Source organism: Phascolarctos cinereus, unplaced genomic scaffold, assembly GCF_003287225.1.
Source record: "Phascolarctos cinereus isolate Bilbo 61053 unplaced genomic scaffold, phaCin_HiC Scaffold_2;HRSCAF=192, whole genome shotgun sequence".
Lineage (NCBI taxonomy): Eukaryota > Metazoa > Chordata > Mammalia > Diprotodontia > Phascolarctidae > Phascolarctos > Phascolarctos cinereus.
The window spans coordinates 269,279,308-269,300,632 of NW_027555625.1; the positions used below are offsets into that span (position 1 = coordinate 269,279,308).

General features: G+C 44.8%; 1 protein-coding gene across 3 annotated transcripts; it reads left to right on the top strand.

The window, feature by feature from the left end:
* Positions 1 to 306: 306 nt before the first annotated feature.
* Positions 307 to 20,976, top strand: SLC31A2 (solute carrier family 31 member 2). 3 transcript variants are annotated; one of them, XM_020965451.2, is made up of 4 exons: positions 312 to 615; positions 13,155 to 13,221; positions 18,161 to 18,350; positions 19,020 to 20,976. In XM_020965451.2, exons 1-4 carry the CDS (start codon positions 610 to 612, stop codon positions 19,186 to 19,188), a joined length of 432 nt encoding a protein of 143 aa, XP_020821110.1. In that variant the 5' UTR covers positions 312 to 609; the 3' UTR covers positions 19,189 to 20,976. The 3 variants fall into 3 exon arrangements, with proteins under 3 accessions (XP_020821111.1, XP_020821110.1, XP_020821109.1); XM_020965450.2 differs by lacking the exon at positions 312 to 615 and adding an exon at positions 667 to 1,909; XM_020965452.2 differs by lacking the exon at positions 13,155 to 13,221 and having other exon boundaries at positions 307 to 615.
* Positions 20,977 to 21,325: the final 349 nt, after the last annotated feature.

Sequence of the window (21,325 nt, forward strand, 5' to 3'; positions counted from 1 at the left end):
ACAGGAAGAAGCCCTTCACTTTTATCAGGACGTGGAGACCTTCTTTTGGAAAGCTGCCAAAGAAATTTATTAGGAAGGCAGTAATCTGAAACTGATGGGTTTTTTGCCAGATTGTGAGGGGACCCAGAAAATTTGGATCATGTAGCCCAAGACCCCCATTCTCCTCCCAGCCCCAAATCTTGGTTTAGTTCATCCCTCCGGGCCCTCTGAGTTTTCAGAAAAGAAGGAACCGTTCAGCTTTGCTACAACCGAACGGATGGGGAAGGCGGAGGAGCATCAGATTGCAAAACTGCTAGTCCCAGTTTTCACAATGAGTGGAGGGAACCTGTCTGGGGGGAGAGTCCGATCCGATCTCTCTCCCAGGATTCCAGAGCCCGTGGAACCACAACTCCCAGGATTCCCTTTCCCTCGGACTGCCCTCCTCTTGACTGGCGTGGAAATCCACTGGACCCTCCTGCCCGTCCTCTGAAGGGGAGGGTGACTCGCTTTGGAGCCCGCCCCTGGGACTCGGCGGGTGGCCTGGACGCTCGGAACGTGGTTTGCTGCGGCTTCTGCTTAACTGCGGCTGCAGGGCTAGAGTCCGAGCGGTTAGCGAGAGACCCCGGCAGGATGCCTGTGAGTACACAAGGGCTGCCTCGGTCAACAGGGTTGGCCACTTGAAATGGAGAGTGAGCACTTGACCGCTGTCCCGTGGGTGACATTCTTGGGAGCCTGGAGTATATGAGCTCGAAAGGATCCTAGAACATGGAATGTTAGAACGGAGAATGTGGGAGCCTGAAGGGACCCTAGAATAGAGGGTGCCCCAAAACAGCACCTTCCAGATCACTTCGTCGAACCCCTCTTAATTTTTCAGTTGGAGGAAACAGACTCAGAGAGAGGAAGCGACTTGCCCAAAGTTGTTCTGAGGGCGTGTGCCCCCTTGCCAGCCCTCCTCCTCCTCCTTTCTGCTTCTCCTCAAGAAAAATGTGCTCTTTCCTCCTGTGAACTAGAAGGGGCTTGCGGAGGACTCACTTTGGGATTGGGGTCCAGAGAGGGACCCAGAAATAGGGGCAGGGCACATCAAGATTTATGTAACTAGAGCTGGGAGAGGAAGCAGGGGAGTCGGGGGATTTCCAGCGGCCCCTGGTCGTCCCCAAGTGCCCCGGTGTGTTGGGTGCTTTGTATCAGGGCAATTTCGAAAAGAGCCCCGGGCAAATTTGACTTTCCTCTGACTTGTTTTTGTTTTTTTGAGGGAGCAGGTAGGCAGAACAGCTGGCTCCAGAAAATCGGGTGAGCTTTTGTTCCAGTTTAAAAGGCACCCCGCCCCACGGGCCTGGCTGGTACAGTCTGCTGCCAGGCTGCCAATTTCAGTTGTCATTCCAGTTATCAGTCTAGCCTGAGGACACACCGTAGCTCAGGTTTGGAAAGACTGGGACAAAAGGCACCCCTCATTTCGAAGGTACTAAAGGTTGACCAGTGTGCCGATCACCATTGACTTTCGGGCCTTTTTTTTTTTAAAGGTTGCAATTCCTTCCCCTAGTACCCATTTTCACAGACTTTGAGAGCTAGCCAGAAGAACCTTGGAACATAGAAGGTTAAATGTTAGATAGAAAAAATAGAATAAAAAAATATAAAGATGGAATGTTAGAGGTGGAAGGGACAGAAACTATTAAAATATAGAAAACAGAATGCTGGAACTAAAACGGACCTTAGAACATTGACTTTAGAGAATGTCTAATCCACCCACACCACCATCTCCCACCAAGAGAGGGGAAGGGACTTAAGGACACACTGCTAGTTAGTGCATAGGCCCCCTCCTAAAGCACTTTTTTTAAAAAACACATGAGGAAACTTCTCCAAATACAAACGGCTAAAAAGCAGACAAAAGTGTTGGGGATGGGGAGAGGAGAAGATCAGAGAAATGCAACAGGTAGGTTGTTCTCTGCCCCATTTCCCTGCTAGATTGCCTTCTGAATTCTTGAACTGAAGTTTTGCCTGTTTCCAGGGGCATGATTAAATCAAGGTTGTGTCTCCCATCCTGAAATGCAGATAATCTAAATCTATTTGCTAAATGATGAATTCCTTCCTAAAGGAGAAAAACAAAAAGTCACTCTCTCCACTTTTGCCTGTTTGCCCTGAGACTAGTGAAAATTATACCGTCTCCCTCCCCCTACCCCATCCTGGGTGGGTCCTTCTGAACTAGGCTGTGGTTGAGAAAGAAATAAGAGCATTGCAGGAAAGGGATCCCAGCTGTTCAGGTCCAGACTGAGCAGGCTGGCCCAGTCCCAGGCCTGGTAGGAGGAAGTCTCCCACATTCAGAGGCCTATCGAAATTAATCATCCACCATTTACATGTGCAGCATTGCATGCCAGTGGCTTTATTAAGCTCAGAGAGGGTATGACCGACATATCCATGCCCAGCATGCTGGAGCGGGCTGTTGCTAACTTGAGCCTGTTAAAGGGGAAAAATAAAATAATCTCATTCCTATAGTCTCCTGAAGTTTACTTTCCTATTAACAGTGGAATGAAACATCATTTATAAAGTATTTACTATATACTAAATGCTGGTGACACAAATTAAAAATAGAGACATTGCTTGCTTTTATGGAGCTCACATTCTAATGGGGTGACAGAACACATAAAGGAGGATTTGTGTTTGTAATGATCCCATAAGCCCCATTTTACAAATGAGAAAAATGACTCGCAGAGAGATCAGGCGTCCTGCTCTAGGGCCATGTAATTAATAAGCACTGGAGCTGGGAACCAATACTCTAGTCTAGGGGTGGGGAACCTGAACCAACATCTAGTCCTTCTCTTGAAGGCTTGGCTTCCTGAAGTCTCCTTGAGCCTAAGTAAATACCTGCTACCCCTTAACTGTGCCCAAGGGATGTCAGGACTGGAATAGGTCTTAAGGGCTATTTAGATCAAAGTGCTCATTTTACAGGTGAGGAAACTGAGGTCCAGAAAAGGGAGTTATTTTTCCAAATAGACAACACTAAATTCATGGCACAAGCAGCGTTAGATCCTTCTTGTTCTCAAGACTCTGGTGTGGGGCTCCTTCTACTGTATGACACTGCCTCTCAATCTTTTTTTTTTTTTAATTTTCATTGAAACAGTTGCAATTCGAGAAAGTCCAACTCCAGTCCTATTTTATTTGTGAAATACTATGTTATACTAATCAACCCTGTGAGCCTTTCTGATTCTTGCTGAGTCGTAGAAGGGGTGTGTGGGGAAACTGACCTAGATTGCTGGTAACCAAATTGGGGCTCTCCCACGTGCCTGGAAAAACAAAAGCAACTTCCTGAAGAACTGTTTTCAAAATAACCCACGTGGCTGAGACTGTAGGTCCTGTTTTTCTCAGTAGTAGTTTTAAGTGCATGGGCAACCAGGTAGTGCAATGGGTAGATCTCTGGGCTTGGAGTCAGGAAGACCTGAGTTCAAATGCTGCCTCAGACACTAGCAATGTGACCCTGGGCAAGTCCCTTACCCTGTTTGCCTCAGTTTCCCCATCTGTAAAATGAGCTGGAGAAGGAAATGGCAATTCACTCCACTATCTTTGCCGAGTCACAAAAAGTTGGACACGAGTAAAAATAATTGAACAACAAGATAAGTACATAGGTTATTAGATACAGAAGTGAAATATGTTGGCTGTAAGAGATGCCAAATGTGCTAATGACAAGAGACAAAAAATAAGCAGCTGGCCCTGAAAAGGCAGTATCCTGGGTTATCTGGGGATGTACGCTGAGGACCCAGCCAGAAGTTTTAGTTACTAGTTATTTTCAGTTCAGAGTGTCCTATAGAGGCCCATAACCTGATTCTGAACATTTTCCCCCCATCTATTTGTCAAAAACGCAAGAATTTGTTGGGGGTTTTGGAGTGGGAAGTGGTTTGTAGTACTTATTTACAGGGCTAGCCTTACCCATAGACAGAGTGGATGACTTGACAGTCTTGCTCTGGTAGTGGGACCTCTTTAATTGGCTTTCCATTCATCTGTGCCTCAAGTGAGAGGCAACTCTAGTCAAAAAGAAAAATTACTGGATTTTGGCTCACAGGCCCTGGGTTTAAATCCCAGCTCTGCCCCTGGCTATCTGTATGACTATGGGCATGTTGCTGGATTTCTCTGGCCCTCTCTTTCCTCACCTGTAAAATGAGGGGTCTGGGGTAGATGGCCTTCTGTCTCTAAATCTATAATCCCTTTTCTGAGCATATAATATGACCTATTCCATGCCACTCACATAGAACAAGGGTGTCCATAGAGGCATTGCCAACCAGGAGAGGAAGATCAGATTGCTAATCCTCTAACAGACTGGTTTGAAAGCAAAAGCCTGTAACTATAAGTGGCAAAGGCCAAAACTGTGGCTTAAAGGATGCCTGGACTAGAGAAAACAGGGGAACAATAACCAGCCAGAGGCCATGTTCTTCCTCTGTTTTGTTTTGTTTTTCCACTCTGGGTGGGGCTTGGTGCTCCTAGAGCTCAGAAGGTCAGCTCAGTTCTAACCTAATTCAACTAAGGACAAAGAGTATGTCAGAGCCTAGAGAGACAGAATGTACCTGGTCAGCCTTCATGCCTTAGGCCAAGGAAAAAACCTAGACTATTAGAGTTAGAAGTAGGTGAAGAGCTGAGCCCCCTCATTTTATAGATGGTGAGTTTGAGAGGGAAAGAGACTCACCCAAAGTGTCACATCAGGTCAGCTGCAGAGGGAGGACTGAAACCCAGGTCCCCAGACTCCCAACCAATCCCCTTTTCATTCTGTTCTTCTCTCCACATGAATAGAGATTAGCTGGGGGTGGAACATAGGAGGATTTCAGTTTCTGTAACAGTTAAAAAAAAATTCTGTGATTCCATGATCCTAAAGGTTGTGAGGGAAGGAAGGAAATGGAGAAGGCCACAAGGCTTTATTTGTATAGCCCAGGAGTGGGAAACCTGCAGCCTTGAGGCCACATGTGTCCCTCTAAATCCTCACATGGGGCTGTTCACATGAAGTTTGGGTTCAGTCAGAGGGCCGAATGTGAGGACCTAGAGGGCCATGTGTGGCCTGGAGGCTGCAGGTTCCCCACTCCGGTATAACCAATATGTGATTGCCCACAGGACTCCATTGCTCTAGTCTACGGTAACCAAAGTTCTATCACCCTCAATTGCAGAAATATTTGGAAAATTCAAGATCTCTAACAAGATTTAAGATAGCAAGTCTGTTGGCCCTTCTTAATATCTGTGCCAGCCTGGTCAGAACATCAAGGATCTGTCATTGTCTTAGTGTAACAATTCCCTCCACCATATGCAGGTCACAGTATAACTTAGTAAATAATAATAATTTTCATTTCTGTTCAACTCCAGCACTATTCACAATAACATATGACCTTTCTGGTCATTAGAATCGCTCTCCTCCTCTCCCCCTACTCCCTTCCCTGACTTTTTTCTTTTCTTTTTTTTTAAAATTGTTTAGTATTTTATTTTCCCCCAGTTACACATAAAAACAATTTTCAACATTTGTTTTTTAAGTTTGAGTTCCAAATCCTCTCCCTTCCTCCCTCCCCAACCCCCTTATTGAGAAGGCAAGCAATTTGACATAGGTTATACAGTCATACAAAACAACTCCATAGTAAGTAGCCTGACTTTTTTCTTGATGCTAATTGGAGATCTATCCTACAGCCTCCTCTCTGTCTTCTAGCCCTTGTTATGAGCACTAGTTCCTGAGCTAGTAAGGAACAAGGCCTGCTCCATGACAAATTCTCCATGAAGATGGCATCATCTAGAAAAGAATGGGGATTAGATGAGTTCATCCCACTTCCCCTGGGGAGCACTGAATAAGCCATGAGGAAACAAGGTGAAGGCTAATGTTTCTGGAGTTCCTGTTCCTTGTTGGCTGGGGAGAGGACCAAGCCGGTGACAAAGATGTGATTGATTATTCCATGTCTCCCCAGGAACAGAGGGACTTCATGGCATCGGAAGCTATTCTTGCCAAACCACACAAGGTCAAGATTAGAATGGTGAATTTAGCTGATGTCTTAACTAGGGCATTACCATTGTCATTCCCTGGGGTAGGGTGACTGAGACCAAGCCCCAGGGCACTGCATTTAGAGGGCACAGACGGCATTTGGATTTCATTAGCAGTATAGATACAACAGAACTTAGGAAGTTATAAAGAATAATTATTTAATGTAAGACACTTCTAGATGGTAAGAAAAGGTGAGCTCATCTGCCTTGTGGTTGATCTCCCTAGCAGCCTCCTGTCCATATTCTATGATTTCAGTCCCCTATCTCTCAGTTACCTTCTTGTGTACCTCCTCATGTTTGCCCCAGGGCAAAAGGGGCTAGTTATAGCTCTTCTGTATGGAGATAGAGAGGATTGAAGGCAGCTAGATGGTACAATGGGTAGAGTGCTGGGCCTTGAGTCAGGAAAACTCATCTTTCTGACTTCAAATCTGGTCTCAGACACTTATGAGCTGTGTGACCCTGGGCAAATCACTTAACTGGTTGCCTCAGTTTCCTCATAAGTAAAATGAGCTGGAGAAGAAAATGGCAAACCACTCTAGCATCTTTGCCAAGAAAACCCCAAATGGGGTCACAAAGACTCAGACATGACTGAAAAAAACAACAAAACAGATGATTGAAGGCCCAGAACCTCTTTTGGGAGACTGGGCACTTTTCTGAGTTAATAATAGTAACAGTAATGTAGAACTCACTTTCTTTCCTTTCATGCTGAACCTGCTTCCCAACCTCCACATCACTGTCAAGGGCCCCACTGTCCTCCATATCCAGTCAGCAGCCACAGTCTTGTTGAGTCTTCCTTCATAGTACATCCTGCGTCTGTGACCTCCTCTTCCTTGCTACAATTCTAGTTCAGGTCCAAATCAGCCCTTCCCTGGACCGCTACAACAGCCTCCGAGTTGGTCTTCTTGCCTCTGTTCTCTGTCCTCCCCATCATCTTGCACAGCCACCCAGGTAATGTTGCTAACGCACAGGGCTGACCATTTCGTCCTCCTGCTAAGCAGTGCCATGGCGCCTGTTAGCCCTAGGATCAGATAGAAATTCTTCTGGCTGTTATTTAAAGCTGTTCACAACCTGGCCCCGATCTGCCTTTCCAGGCTTGCAGCTTATTCCTCCTCTTCACGTGTCAAACTGGCCTCCTTGCTGCCCCCAGATAGGCCATCCTATCTCCCACCTCCGTGCCTTTGCTCAGATGGTCCCTCATATCTGGGACGCTCTCCGTCCTTACCTCTTACAATTTTTCATCTCTTTAGGATTCAGCCCAAGAACCACTACTACCTGAGGCCTTTCCTTATTGCCTCCAGATACTAGCAACCTCCTTCTTCTCAAAGTTTTTACCTTTATATGTAAGAGGTAAGGGGATGCAGAGGCTGGAGAGCTGGCTTCTCATTCAGGGAGACCTGGGTTCAAATCCTACCTCTGACATATACTGTGACTTCATTTCTCAATGCCTCTAGGAATCTTTCTAAGACAGTGACTTTGAACCTTCTTTTGTACAGGGAATTTCTTTCTTTAGGAGTTCCCTCTACTCGTGAAATTATTGGTTCAGTTCAGTCACTTTCAATCATGTCCACATTTGGAATTTTCTTGGCCAAGATACTGGAGTGGTTCACCATTTCCTTCTCCAGCCATTTTACAGATGAGGAAACTGAGGCAAATAGGGTTAAGTGGCTTACCTAGGGTCACCCAGCTAGTAAGTGTCTGAGACCGGCTTTGAAGTCAGGAAGAGGAGTCTTCCTGACTCTAGGCCTGGCACTGTATCCACTGCACCACCCAGCTGTCCCTATATTTTCTTATATTTATGCATGTTGTCTCCAGGATAAAAGACAACCTCCTTGAGGACAGGGCCGTTTCCTTTGGGGTGCTTAGCACAGTGCCTGGCACGTAATAAATACTTAGTGATTTCTATAGCACTTTAAGGATTTTGTGTTGTAGGTAGTATTCATTTTATAATACCTGTTTTACAAAAGGAGAAACTGAGGCTAGAGAAGTTAAGTGACTTGCCCCGGGCTACACAATTGTCACAACTTTGATGGGCATCTTCAGAAAGGCTTGGACAATGGGGGGGGGGGCCAGTAAACAACCAGAGTTCTTACGTGGTTGAACTAATACAGTGGCATTGTGTGTTGTCTTAACCAATCTAGGTAGTCCACACAAATTTATCAAGGGCTCTCTATGTCCCAGGCACCATGCCAAGAGCTGAGGATACAAAGAAAGGCAAAAACAGCCCTGATCCTCAAGGAGCTTATGTTCTAGCAGGGAGACTTGTAAATAAATTCATACAAGATCCCTACAAATCCTCCTCCTCCAGGAAGTCTTCTGCTGATTATTCCAGCTCATTACCTTTCCTTTGAATTGCTTGCTGTGGCACCTACTGTCCATAGCACATGTTTGACGCCTAGGATATCTTCCCTTGTCTTTTCGCTACTGGACTGGTAAGCTCTAGGAGGGGGAGAGACGGTATTTTCTAGTATTTTTTGGATCTGCTGTGGTACCTGAATCGTAGTAGGTTTATGAAAGGTATTCCGTAAGTATCTTAATGGACTTTAATTTGGCCTTAGCCAACTGTAGAAAGGCAACAGTATTTGTCATCACAGATCCCCAATATCTTTAGAAAAAGCAATCCTGGTGGTAACATGGTTCCTCAGTAGCCTGTAGAATCATAGAAAGTTAGGGTTGGAAGGGATCTTAGAACACAGAATGTTAGAATATAGAATATTGGAGCTGGAAGGATCCGTAGACCCACGAATGCTAGAATTTAGATGATTAAAACTGGAAGGGACCGAAAACAGAATATTAGTGTGGAGAGGACCTTAAAACGCAGAATGTTAGAGCTGGAAGGTGACCTTAGAACAAAGGGTAGGGGGGTGGAAAGGGACTTCAGAACAAAGATCTTGGAGATGGAAAGAGTCTTAGAACAAAGAATGCTAGAACTTAGAATGTTAGAACTAGAAGGAACTTTGAAACAAAGAATATTTAAGCTGGAAAGATCCTTAGAGTTTAGAATATTAGAGCCAGAAGGGAACTTAGAAGATATGGAACTGAGGAGAACCTCTTCATTTTTTTTACATATGGGGAAACTGAGGCCCAGAGCGGTAAAGTGAGTTGTTAGAGATCAATGCTGGGGTTAATAGCAGAGCTGGGACTAGAGCACACATCTCCTGACTCCAAGCCTAGTGACCTTTTCATTGCATCGTGACACCTCTGGCAAGGTAAAGGATGCCTTTGAGGGCAACCACAGCAACCCTTGGTTTTTCTCTGCCATGATAAACACTAGTGGAACTAGCTCTAGATAAGGGTAGCTTTTCTAATCTCAGCACAGGGAGAAAAGAAGTCTCTTTATGGTTGTTAACTGTGCAACAGCCCCCAGGAAAGCCAGTCACGGAATCAAAACAGAATGGCCTGTAGGATGAGTGGGCTTGAAACTGGTCAGTGCTATGGTCAAGAGAGGCAGCTGGATGGTTCTGACCCAGCCCCAAGCACACAGCTGTGGGCTGGGCACATGGGTGTCAGGTTCAGTCCAGCCTTTGGTTACCCTCAGACTGGAGCATCTTAAGAGTATGTTGACCTGAAAGTTGGTTAAAGAGACAACAAGCTAGGTGATGAGTAAATTCATATTGTTTTATTCCCTTAAGTAGCGCATATACATGGAATCAGAGCTTTAACCCTGACTGACTCAAGCAATTTTAGGAGGACTGAGGATGTCTATGTTACTCAAAAAAAAATACAGCCTCCATATGTTTTTTAATATATAGCATGGGAAAGAAGGTTTCTTAGTTGAATAGGCTGTAAATACAATAAAATAGGAGAATGTCAAAGTGTCCATTGAAATTATAGATCCAGGATATCTGTGTTTCCCCTACATAATATATGTCCACAGGATACCAAGATAAGAAAAGTCCCACCATTCAAGAGAGTGTCTGGTCCCAGGTATGCTGTGCTTAGTGATAACAAACAGGAAGAATGCTGGTCAGTTGCATCTGGTCCTGTAGTTGCTGACTCAGGAAGAGTCATTTTAGTTCACTCAGAAAAGATTAATTCAGGTATTTGGCCCTTATTGGGCTCAGTTGATCTTAAATGATTATCAAGTACTTAGTAACCCCGTTAGAGCAGACCTCAAGAACAGAGGTGTCATATACAGTAAGTGTAGCAGAAATCAGATCAAAATGTGATTGGGAAATATTTAGCAAAATGAATAAAAATACAATAGTGCATAGATAATGTTAAAAGTCCTTTTAGAAGTCAATATGCAGGGGTAGCCAGGTGGTACAGCGGATAGAGCATGGGGCTTGGAGACAGGAAGACCTGAGTTTAAATGAAACTTCAGACTCTTACTAGCTGTGTGACCTTGGGCAAGTCACTTGACCCCTATTTGTCTCAGTTCCTCACCTGTAAAATGGGCACACACTGGAGAAGGAAATGGCAAACCACTTTAGTATCTTTGCCAAGAAAATCCCAAATGGGGTAACTGACAGTCAAGACTGAACAACAGTGTCAATACAGTATGCAGCCGGCAGGGTTGCTTTTGTAGTCGTGCCCCTCCCCCCTCTCCATTAGCGTTTGACGTGGCTGCCCTCGAGCCTCCTACTGGGTCTGAGGGCATTCCTTTAGGGACTGTGGGAGACACTCTCCGAGCACTAAACTAGCTGCGTTTGAAGCTGCAGAGGCCAGTGAACTGTGTATTTCCTCAGACGCCAGCAAATAACAGACGGATCACATATCTTGGGGTGTCACCTCATATTTCTGGGCCTTGGTTTTCTCTTCTATAAAATTAATGAATGGGAATCTTCAAGGACTCCTAGCTCCAACCTTCTATGACTGTGTCAGGTTGTGCTCAATGGCTCCAGGAGGCTGAGCAAAGTGGGCGGCAGCAGCATCAGGTACCTCGAGCCCCTGTTTTGGAGAAGCATCTCCTCTGGGATTGGGTGGAACTGAGCATTTGCTTAATGGGCAGTGCCCCCCCCCCCCAGCAACTTCCTCTCAATCTCCAGAATTTCTGACATCACTCCCTGATAGAGAAATACGAGTCTCAGGCAAGATGAGATCATCTTTTTTTGGACATTGGTGACTGTGGAAATTTGCTAGGCTTGATTATTCATGCTTGTAACAGGTGTTTGTTTGTTCTTTACCCTTAGCCTGGGGTGGGATGGAAAGGAGAGAAGGTGATTTTTTGGCTGATTGCAAAAACAATTGGATTACTTTTTAAAAGAAAGTATTTTCTTGTTTTTCCCTGTCCGAATTCAGTTTGGCCCATTTTCTGGTTGTTGTGGAGGTGGTGTGTTAGAAGTACACAAAAATGCTGCCTCTCATTCCGCTATCTGGAATTTATCCCTCACCCCCTCCCCCACCAAGAAAGTATTTAGCTAATGGGTTTGAGGGGGGAAAACCAGCAACAAACATTGAAACTCCTTGAAGGCTTGGAATGTCACTTTTGATCTTTGCATCCTAATCACTTAGCACTTAGTGGCTAAGTACTTGTAGGGAAAAAACCAAAACCATCCTTGGCATCGGGACCATAATGTCACAAGACTTAAGAAGGCTGCAGATCTGGAGGGGATCTTGGAAATCACCTAGTTTAAGCCCCTCGTTTTACCAATAGGAAAACTGAGGCCCAGAAATAGAAAGTAGTGTCCTGAGTTCCATAACTGGTTGAATGCATTCAACAAGCATGCATTCATAAGAAGTAATATGGTTTATCGGAAATATGGTGGATTGGGAGTCCAAGGACCTGCATTTAAATCCTACCATGGATAGTTGTATGAATCACTTACTTCTCTGAGCCTCAACTTTCTAATTTGTAAAATAGAGATGATAACAATAATTATAATATTTATTTCACAGTGGGTGCTGTGAGGATTGAAAGAGATAATTAATTAGGTTGTGTTCTGCAGACCTAAATAATAATAATGGCTAATGTTTATATGGCCCTTTAAGGTTTGCAAAGCGATTTACAGACGTTATCTAATTGGATCCTGTGAGGTAGGCTCTTGCTGTTTGTTATTCCAGATAATTTTACAGAGGAGGAAACTGAAGCCTCTGTCCAAATCCTTATCCCCTCACACCTGGACTGTGGCAATAAAGAGCCCGGGAGTTGGTTTTCCTGCCACAAGTCTCTCCTCACTCCAGTCCATCTTTCACTCTGCTATCAAAATGATCTTCCTAAGGTTTAGATCTGACCAAGCCGCCTCCCTAATTCAGTAAACTGCAGTGATACCTCCCCATCTCCACGATCGAGTTACAAAATCCATTGTCTGGGATTCAAAACCCTTCCTCACCTGCCCCTCCTCCCACCTTTCCAGTCTTCTCACATCTCCCGTCACCCTCCCCACTCAACCTGCCCACCCACCTACTCTACACTCCAGTGAGTGTCTTGGGGTGTCTTGAGATGTCTTGAACAAGACACTCCATCTCTCAGCTCTGGTTGTCCCCCATGGCTGGAATGCTCTTCCTCCTCATCTCCACCTAACAGCTTCCTGTAAGTCCCATATAAAATCTCTCCTCCTACAGGAAGCCCTTCTCGATTTCTCTTAATTCTAGTGCTGTTCCTCTGTTGATGATTGCTAACATATCCTGCGTATAGCTGGCTCCTACAAAGTTGTTTGCATGTTATCTCTCCGCTTAGACCATGAGCTCCTCGAAGGCAAGGACTGTCTTTTGCCCTTCTTTGTGTCCTCCCCAGTGCTTATCACAGTACCTGGCACACATCAACTGGTGGGCAAGCTAGAAAAAAAAATACCTCTCAGTCCCCAAAATATTTCCTGAATTTTTCAACCTGTAACAGTATCTTCTTGCTTATATATTTTATAGTCCTAGGATTTAGAACTAGTATGGCCTTTTGGGATAATCTCCTCTAATCCCCTTCATTCTCAGGTGAGAAATCAGAGGCTCTGAGAGGTTAAGTGATTTTCTCCAGGTCACACAAGATATAAGTAGCAGAGCCTGGGTCTGAGTCCAGGTTTTCTGACTCCCAATTCTCTGCTGCCTGGCTGCAGAAGCAGGAAATCCCCAGCCCTCAGGAACTGGCACAGCACAAAATCAGGTTCATACTTGATTTATGAACAGGCGTATGTGTCAGAAACTGTTAGGTATGCCTCCCTTGGATCCAGGCAAGTTGATTTAACTTTTAAATAAAACAGTATTTGTTCTTCCAGGAGGCTGCCCTTGACTTTTTCTTTCCTTCCTTTCAGATGCATTTTGTCTTCTCCAGTGAGGTGGAGCTCCTCTTTGATTTCTGGAGGGTCCACAGTCCAGCCGGTAAAAGTGTGAAGCCCCTCTCTCCCTTGCTCCTTCCCTCCCCCCTACCCTTTCTCCTACCCTACCTCCCGTCCTCAGGGCACCAGAGAACCCGTGTGCTCATCCATCATGACCTATTGCCGGGATATTCAATTGCATCTAAATTGTTCTTCATGAAAACTGGCATTTGATCTACACTGACCAATACTTGTGACACTTCACGGAGACTAGCACTCTTCAATTTTTCAAACTGATTTCACACATGTCATTTCGTTTTGTCCTCACAAGAACCTGGTCCTGTCATCATTTAGATATAGAATCAAGGGACCTGAGTTCACAACCCAAATTAGACACTTACTGACCATCTGACTGTGGGCAAGTCATTTGGGCTTTGGTTTCCTCTTCAGTAAAATGGGGCTCAAATGAGGATGTTAAGGAGAAGGAGATCGGCACACCTAACCAATAGCCAGGATAATAGCTAGCATTTATGTAGCCCTGTAAGGCTTGAGAAAAGCTTGATCCTCATGACAACCCTGGGAGGCAGGTGCTATTATTATTATTATCCCTATTTTCCAGATGAGAAAACTGAGGCAAACAGAAGTTAAGTAACTTGCCCAGGGTCACACAGCTAGGAAGTGTCTGAGGTAGGATTTGAACTTGGGTCTTCCTGACTCTAAATCCAGCACTCTATCCACTATACTTCCTAAAAGTGACAAGTTATAGTTGTTAGTCATATATGGACTTTGTTGTTGTTTGGTCATTTCAGTTGTGTCTGACTCTTCGTGACTCCATTTGGGGTTTTCTTGGCAAAGACACTGGAGTGGTTTGCTATTTCCTTCTCCAGTTCATTTTACAGATTAGGAAACTGAGGCAAACAGAGTTAAGTGACTTGGCCAGGATCATACAACTAATAAGTGTCTGAGGCCCTTTTAAGGGTAGTCTCTCTTATCTGAGCCCAGAGGGCTTAAATACTTCAATGAGCATTTGTTAAAGCTTGTATATGAAACAGATGTAGCAATCACAAGCTTTTAAAAAGTGGGGATGGTGAGCTCTTAATTTCTTTTATGGGCTGCCTCCAGTGTGTCACATCTTTGGGCATTTGGCTTCTCCTTCCAACCCTTTCTGTACTTGCTGCAAGATTTATGGAGTCAATGAGAGCATCCTGGCTGGGTAGAGGGGCTGCTGCTTCCAAGTGTGCTCAGGGATCTGAGTTAAGAACAGGGAGGCAATAAGATCACTCCTGGGAAGGCATGTGGACTTGGAGTCAAGAAGACCTAGGTTCAAATCCTGCCTTGGTCAATTGTTAGCTGAGTGACATTGAGCAAATAATTTTAAAAAAAATTTTAATTAATTAATTTAGTTTTAGTTTTCAACAATCACTTCCATACACTTTTGAGTTTTAAAATTTTCTCTGCCTCCCTCCCCAAGATAGTGTGCAATCTGATATAGGTTCTACATATACATTCCTATTAAACATATTTTCACATTAATCATGTTGTAAAGAAGAATTAGAACAAATAGGATGAATCATAAGAAAGAGGAAACAAAACAGAAGAAAAAAAGAGCAAATAGTATGCTTCGATCTGCATTCAAACTCCATAGTTCTTTCTTTGGATGTGGATAGCATTTTCCATCATGAGACTTTTGGAGATGTCTTAGATCCTTGCATTGCAGAGAAGAGATAAGTCTATCAAAGTTACTCATCATACAATGTGGCTGTTACTGTGTGCAATGTTCTCCTGGTTCTGCTCACTTCCCTTAGCATCAGTCCATACAAGTCTTTCCAGGTTTTTCTGAAGTCTGCCTGCTCATCATTTCTTAGAGCACAATAGTATTCCGTTATATTCATACACCACAACTTGCTCAGCCATTCCCCAATTGATGGGCATCCTCTCAATTTCCAATTCTTTTCCACCACAAAAAGAGCTGCTATAAATATTTTTGTACATGTGGGTCCTTTTCCCATTTGTGTGATCTCTTTGGGATACAGCCCTACAAGTGCTATTGCTGGGTCAGAGAGTATGCAGTTTTATAGTGTTGTACCGAGAAATCAGCGAGTGAGACCCAGATGTAATGTGGATTTATTAGCGCGTGGCTGCAAGGGGTATGCACACCCAAATCAAGCAGCCCTGATCAGGGGTCGAGCTAGGGTTTATATGGAAAAGAGCATGAGAAAGAAATGTGAGGAACACTGATGAGGTAATCCAAAGGTGCAGGTGTCTTTGGGGGCTATGGATGGGAAAGTACAGGGAGTATACCGGACAGGGAGGGAGATGACAGAGGTATGGATCTTTGGAGTCTGGCAGGAGGAAGAGTCCTTGGGCTGGCCAAGGACACCCCTCTCCCTCTGTCTTGATGAGAGAATGCTCTGCAACAAGGGAAAGCTTTCTCACAACACAGGAACTTACTAAGGAATTGGGAGGCTTCCAGAGACATGATCTGAGGGCTGGGGCCTGAGCAGCCCAGCTCTGAGTAGCTGTGCCAGGGAGAGAGATAAGGGTCATGCTGAGGCCCATGCATGAATAACTGCTGGGCACAGTGTCCTTGGGCTGGGGGGTGGTTGTCAGAGACAGTGTTTCTGAGACTAGGGAGAAATTGGGGCACAAGTACAAGCACAAGCACCCAAGCACCCCATTATTACGGATCAGAGATCACACAAACTAGACCAGGTGTCCTGGTCTCTGGTATAAACATAATTATCTAATGCAATTATATTGCAAGCTTTCTTATCCGTTTGCATTGGAGGTATGGGCTGTGCTGAGTTATGCAAGAGTACATTTCATTATTGTTTAGATTTAGGAGGAGACAGGTCTGGGGCAAGATTAAGCAGTAATTTCTGCTTTCCATGGCTTAAAGGGCCCTACTACCTAAAATGGTAAAATAATGTTCTGCATTACAATAGCCCTTTGGGCATAGTATTGAGCAAATAATGTGATCTTTCTGTGCTTTCATTTTCTCATCTGTAAAATGAGGTTGCACTTAACAGTCATTAAGGTCCCTTTCTGCTCTACGAGGGCCCTTGAGGGGAAGTGCAACTGAGGATCATAAGGTGGGATGCCTTTTGTGAAATGTCCTGAATGTCTTAGTGGAACCAGGTTTTAGGCCTTTGGGCCTAACTAGGACAGGGCCATCAGGATAGCCTCTCCCAGTACAGTGCAGAAAGGAGCACAGAACAGCCTTCCCAGTCACAGCATTATTTTGAACATTTAAATTTAATTTTTTTTCTATCAATAAAAATCTATTTTCTCTTCCACTCAATGCCCCCAGTGGAAAAAAAAAGGAAAAAGGAAATCCCTATAACTAATATGCAGAGTCAAAGAGACAAGCAAAACACATTTCCACACTGGTCTTTCATGAGGCTGTTTTCTACCATCCGAACCCAGCACAGTCCCCAGAGAAAATGTCCAGAGCGGACAGGAGATGGTGATAGGAAGAACAGCCCCTTATATGAATGATGTACATAATAGCTTCCAGTGTGTTTCTATGTTCATTACTTAGCTTCATCATCAGAACAAGCGTGTAAGAGAGGCAGAGGAGGAATGACTACCCCATTTTACAGATGAAGAAATTGAGGCTCAGAGTTTAGTGCCTTGTCCCACATAACCCAGCTAGTTAGTGGCAGGGCCAGGATTGGAATCTAGGTTTCTCCTCCTCTCTGCCGTGCACTTTCCCTTTTAAAAAACCATCATCAACTACAACCATGGTCCAAATAAACACACACAAATACAAAACATGAGACCAAGCCCTAGCATTAGAAAAAACAGGAACAAGTGAGTGAACAAGCACTGAAAACACCAATGAGATGCTTTTGGCCTGTGTCCTCCCGTCCCCCTCCCCACCCCCCAGGCCTCTCAGAATTCTGCCACCTTCGATCCTGTTTGCCTTCCTTCTTCCCCTCTCCCCTTTTCTTCTATAGCTGTAGTTAGTGCGTTTACAATTCTGCCTGATTGTACTGCTTTTAGGTCATTGCTTCTTCTACTGCATCTGGCTGCCTTTGAAGGACAGTCTTGTGGAAGCCAGAAGTCTAGCATGACCATAAGGGGCAAAGGGCAATGGGGTGACGTAGAAAGAGCTCTGGATAGAGAGCCAGAAGTCTTGCTGGCTCTGTTACTCAATAGTTACCATGCTAGGTAACTCTAATACATAATGTAATAATAAAACATAATATAATATAACACAATATAGTATAATACAATATAATAGCTATAATATCATATCATATCATATCATATCATATCATATCATATCATATAACATATATAATTACCATGAAGGAGAGCCAGACCTGGAGTCAGGAGAACTAGGTTTGAATCCCACCTCATCCATTCATTAGCTTCTATTGCTTACAGGCCAATCATTTAACCTCTTAGAGGCTCTATTTTCTCATCTGTAAAATGGGGGTTGTAATACTTTTACTACCTACCTCATTGGGTTGTTGGGAGGAAAAAGTGCTATATTCATGCAATTGTCATTATTACCTATGTGATCTTATTGTTGTCTTTATTTGGGGGGGGGTGAGGCAATCAGGGTTAAGTGACTTGCCCAGGGTCACACAGCTAGTGTCAAGTGTCTGAGTCCAGATTTGAATTCAGGTCCTCCTGACTCCAAGGCTGGAGCTCTATCCACTGTGCCACCTAGATGCCCCCATTATTGCCTATGTGACCTGGAACAAGTCATTTCCCCTCTGGGCCTCAATTCTATCACTGGTAAAATGTGGGGTTTGGATTAGATAATCTCGAGTCTAATTCTAGGATTTTAAGATGTTCTGACCCTAGAGTTCAAGACCCCAGGCAGGAAGGATGTGTGTGTAGGGAGCACAGGTCAGGTTCAGAGCTAGTGGTGAGAAGCATAGTTCTTGAGATCAGTCTCTGGTATGGGAATCATCTGTGGAACCACATGTGCCCCTTGGGGAGTTATGTGGGCTGTGTTGGGGTTTCTGGAGCTGGGCTTCCTTCCGCAGGCATGGCTGTTTCCGTGCTGGTGGTCCTCCTTTTGGCCGTATTCTATGAAAGCATCAAGGTTGGCAAAGTAAAGTTGTTCCAATGGTCCCTGCGCAGCCATCCCCCAAACCACAACCAGCCGCTGACGGAGTGTACCGACCAGGAGTCTACAAGCTCTGGGTCAGCTCAGGCCAACAGTGACCGAACCAGGTAACTGATGGATGGATGGGGCATGGAAGCATTGGACCAACCCAGAAGGCTCAGGCAAAAGTGCTCTGAGTTCTCATTTCAGCTCTAAACCCACCTTGGACAGCAAGGACTGGGACTTTCTTAGCCTAACAGCCTGATCCAGGGCCCTCCTGATCTCTCTGATTGGCCTCCCCAAATTGAATATTGTCCTATCTTCCCACCTGCCTTTAGGCATAGAATAACTATGGCTTGAGAGTCTCCAGATGGTGAATAGAATGCTCTTCAACCTCCTAGTGGGATTTACTTTTCCCAAGCGTGGCCAGCTTTCACAGGCGAGCCATTACTGGTACCCAATGTAACTTTGCTTATGTTTCACAGTATCTAATACTACTACTTGCATTTATGTAGAGCTTTGTGGTTAAGTGCTTTCACATCAACTAAATGAAGTAGGCAATATCATTATCTCCATTTTACAGATGAGGAAACAGAGAGTGACATGACTAGGTCAGAGTCACAGAGTTTGAATCCCGTCTTCTGAATGGAAATTCCCTGTTCTTCCCATTAGAGCAGGTGTCCTAAGGCCACTTTTTAACCATATAGCTTTACTTTCCTCTCCTGAATCCCACCCCCTTGCCCCCATCCCCATCTGTCACTTCATCCTTCTCTAACTCAGCTATCTTGTGTATCCAGGTTGTTTCTGAGTCACTTGGGCCAGTCTCTGATACACGTCGTCCAGGTGGTCATTGGCTACTTTGTGATGCTGGCTGTGATGTCCTACAACACTTGGATTTTCCTTGGCGTGATCCTGGGCTCAGCTATTGGTTACTACTTGGCCTACCCACTCCTCAGTGTGGGATAGAGGGCAGGATGGGCTCCGAGGCTGCCGGATGGTTGTTCAGGCTCAACGTGTTGGGAGAGTGCCATCTCTTCTTTACTTGGTGATGAAAACCCCACCATATTCAGAAGCAGGCACTCTCACGATAGTTGTTCCACATCTCCCTTATCTTCCTCCTTCTGTGGCCTCTTACTTTGAGGTACACATGTGCCCTCCTTCCTTGGGCTGGCCACCATGGCCACCAACAGTGTTCACTGAGGACCTCTGGTGGTGGTTCTGGCTAAACCCGAGCCTAGACTGTCCAAAAGCCTGGGGGAAGGAGAGGGGAGCCAGCTGAGCCCGAGTAGCTGATGACATTGCTGATCGTGTAATTTACTCATGGATTTCCTGACTTGGGGAAGAAAGGCAGCCTATTTGAAAAGGGATTGAGGGAGGGGCAGGGCTCCAGACATGCTCTCCTCCCTCCTCTATATTGTGCCTTAGTTCCAATGGAACAAGCTGTGCAGGGTTAGCTGCCTTTCTGTATCTGTGGGAATAGGAGATATACCAGCTTTTCTTTTTTTTGGCTAGGCAATGGGGTTAAGTGACTTTCGCAGGGTCACACAGCTAGTAAGTGTTATGTGTCTGAGGCCGGATTTGAACTCAGGTCCTCCTGAATCCAGGGCTGGTGCTGTATCCACTGCGCCACCTAGCTGCCCCTGATTTACCAGCTTTTCAAACTTACCTCTCTGCCTTAGGAATGCTAGAAAATTGAAACCGGGCGTGTGCGTGCCTGTGTGTGTGTGTGTGTGTGTGTGTGTGTGTGTGTGTGTGTGTGTGTGTGTGTGTGTGTGTGTGTGTGTGTGTGTGTGTGTGTGTGTGTGTGTTTTGACTGACCTGAGATTCATTTCCTCCATTCCTCCTTCCCCCGCCCCCACGTAACCTGCCTTGGGTATTATTAGGACAAATAAGGTTTTTAAATGGAACACTCTCCCATTACATTCATAGTGATTCACAGCCTGGTGGTGTAGACAGAGCCCTGGCTGTGGAGTACTTGAGTTTGAATCCTGACTCTGATACTTAGTTGCTTTGTCACTTTCCCACTCTGGGCCTCAGTTTCCTCATCTATAAAACAAAGGGAATGGGTTAGACTAAATCTTTCTAGTATCTTTCAGCTGCAAATCTCTGATCCATTTCCTTCTTTTTCTGAGGGAACACAATGAACCAATTAAGTTAAGTGATGCCGAAGGAGATATTCTGAGGACTGAAGAGCCTAAGGGGGATGGGGACACCCAAGGGTCTGAGGGGGCCGGGTCTCAAGTGCAGCAGAAGACCCTGGCGTTCATCTGTGCCTTGATATCAATGGCTCTGGGGTTCTTGGGTTAACCTGAACAATTGTGCGTGGCCTATCCATGGCAGATTCAGGAATGTTACCTCTGGCAGGGCTCCTTCCGCTGGACAGCACTGCCTCCTTGCTGCTTAGAAGGAGAATGTCAGGTTGTACCAGGGAAGCAGCATAGATCTAGCTTGGCTAGTGGCCTTATTTGTCTGGACAGATATCGATGACCTCCCTTTCTGTCATCTCATTCCAATTCTTTTCTAATTCAGAAAAAGGTCAGTGTCATTGAATAACCTTCAAGATCTCATTTTTCTTCACCATCTCTCTTTACCCTGTGACTGACCTGGCAGAGAAAACAAAATGGATGTTCACTTAAAATATTCATTAAACCGTCCTACTTTGCTGTTGGACAAAGATTAAATCAAACCTAAGCTATTTATTCCTGCCCTCAATGAACTTATGGTCTAAATAAAAATGTAATTTATGTTTTGGCATCTTGTTAAATTCATTTTAAAAAAAGGTGGATTAAAAAATGTCACTTTGATTATGCCATTTTGGGGAAGAGAGTGGCAAAAAAAAAAGATAGTAGCTGTGGAAGCAACAGAAGAGGAGGGAGAAGGGATAGAAATAATGAACAGTAAGACTATCGTGAAAGAAAATCTTAGACCAGGGGAATTCATCTCAAGTAACGAAATTTATTTTGTTAAATGAACGGAATTTCAGATATCAAGCTGGTCTACCTACTTAAGGCTTTCCCTGGGTCTCTCTACTTCCTGAGGGTCAGCAGAACAGGCATTAGTTTCCTTTAGGAGGAAGAAATCAGCTCTGATGAGATGTCTCTAG

Excerpts from the sequence above, each read along its gene's own strand:
- SLC31A2 (XM_020965450.2), top strand. Across the intron at positions 13,222-18,160 it reads GAGGGTCCACAGTCCAGCCG|GCATGGCTGTTTCCGTGCTG; the intron begins GTAAAAGTGTGA and ends TTCCTTCCGCAG. Across the intron at positions 18,351-19,019 it reads GCCAACAGTGACCGAACCAG|GTTGTTTCTGAGTCACTTGG; the intron begins GTAACTGATGGA and ends TTGTGTATCCAG.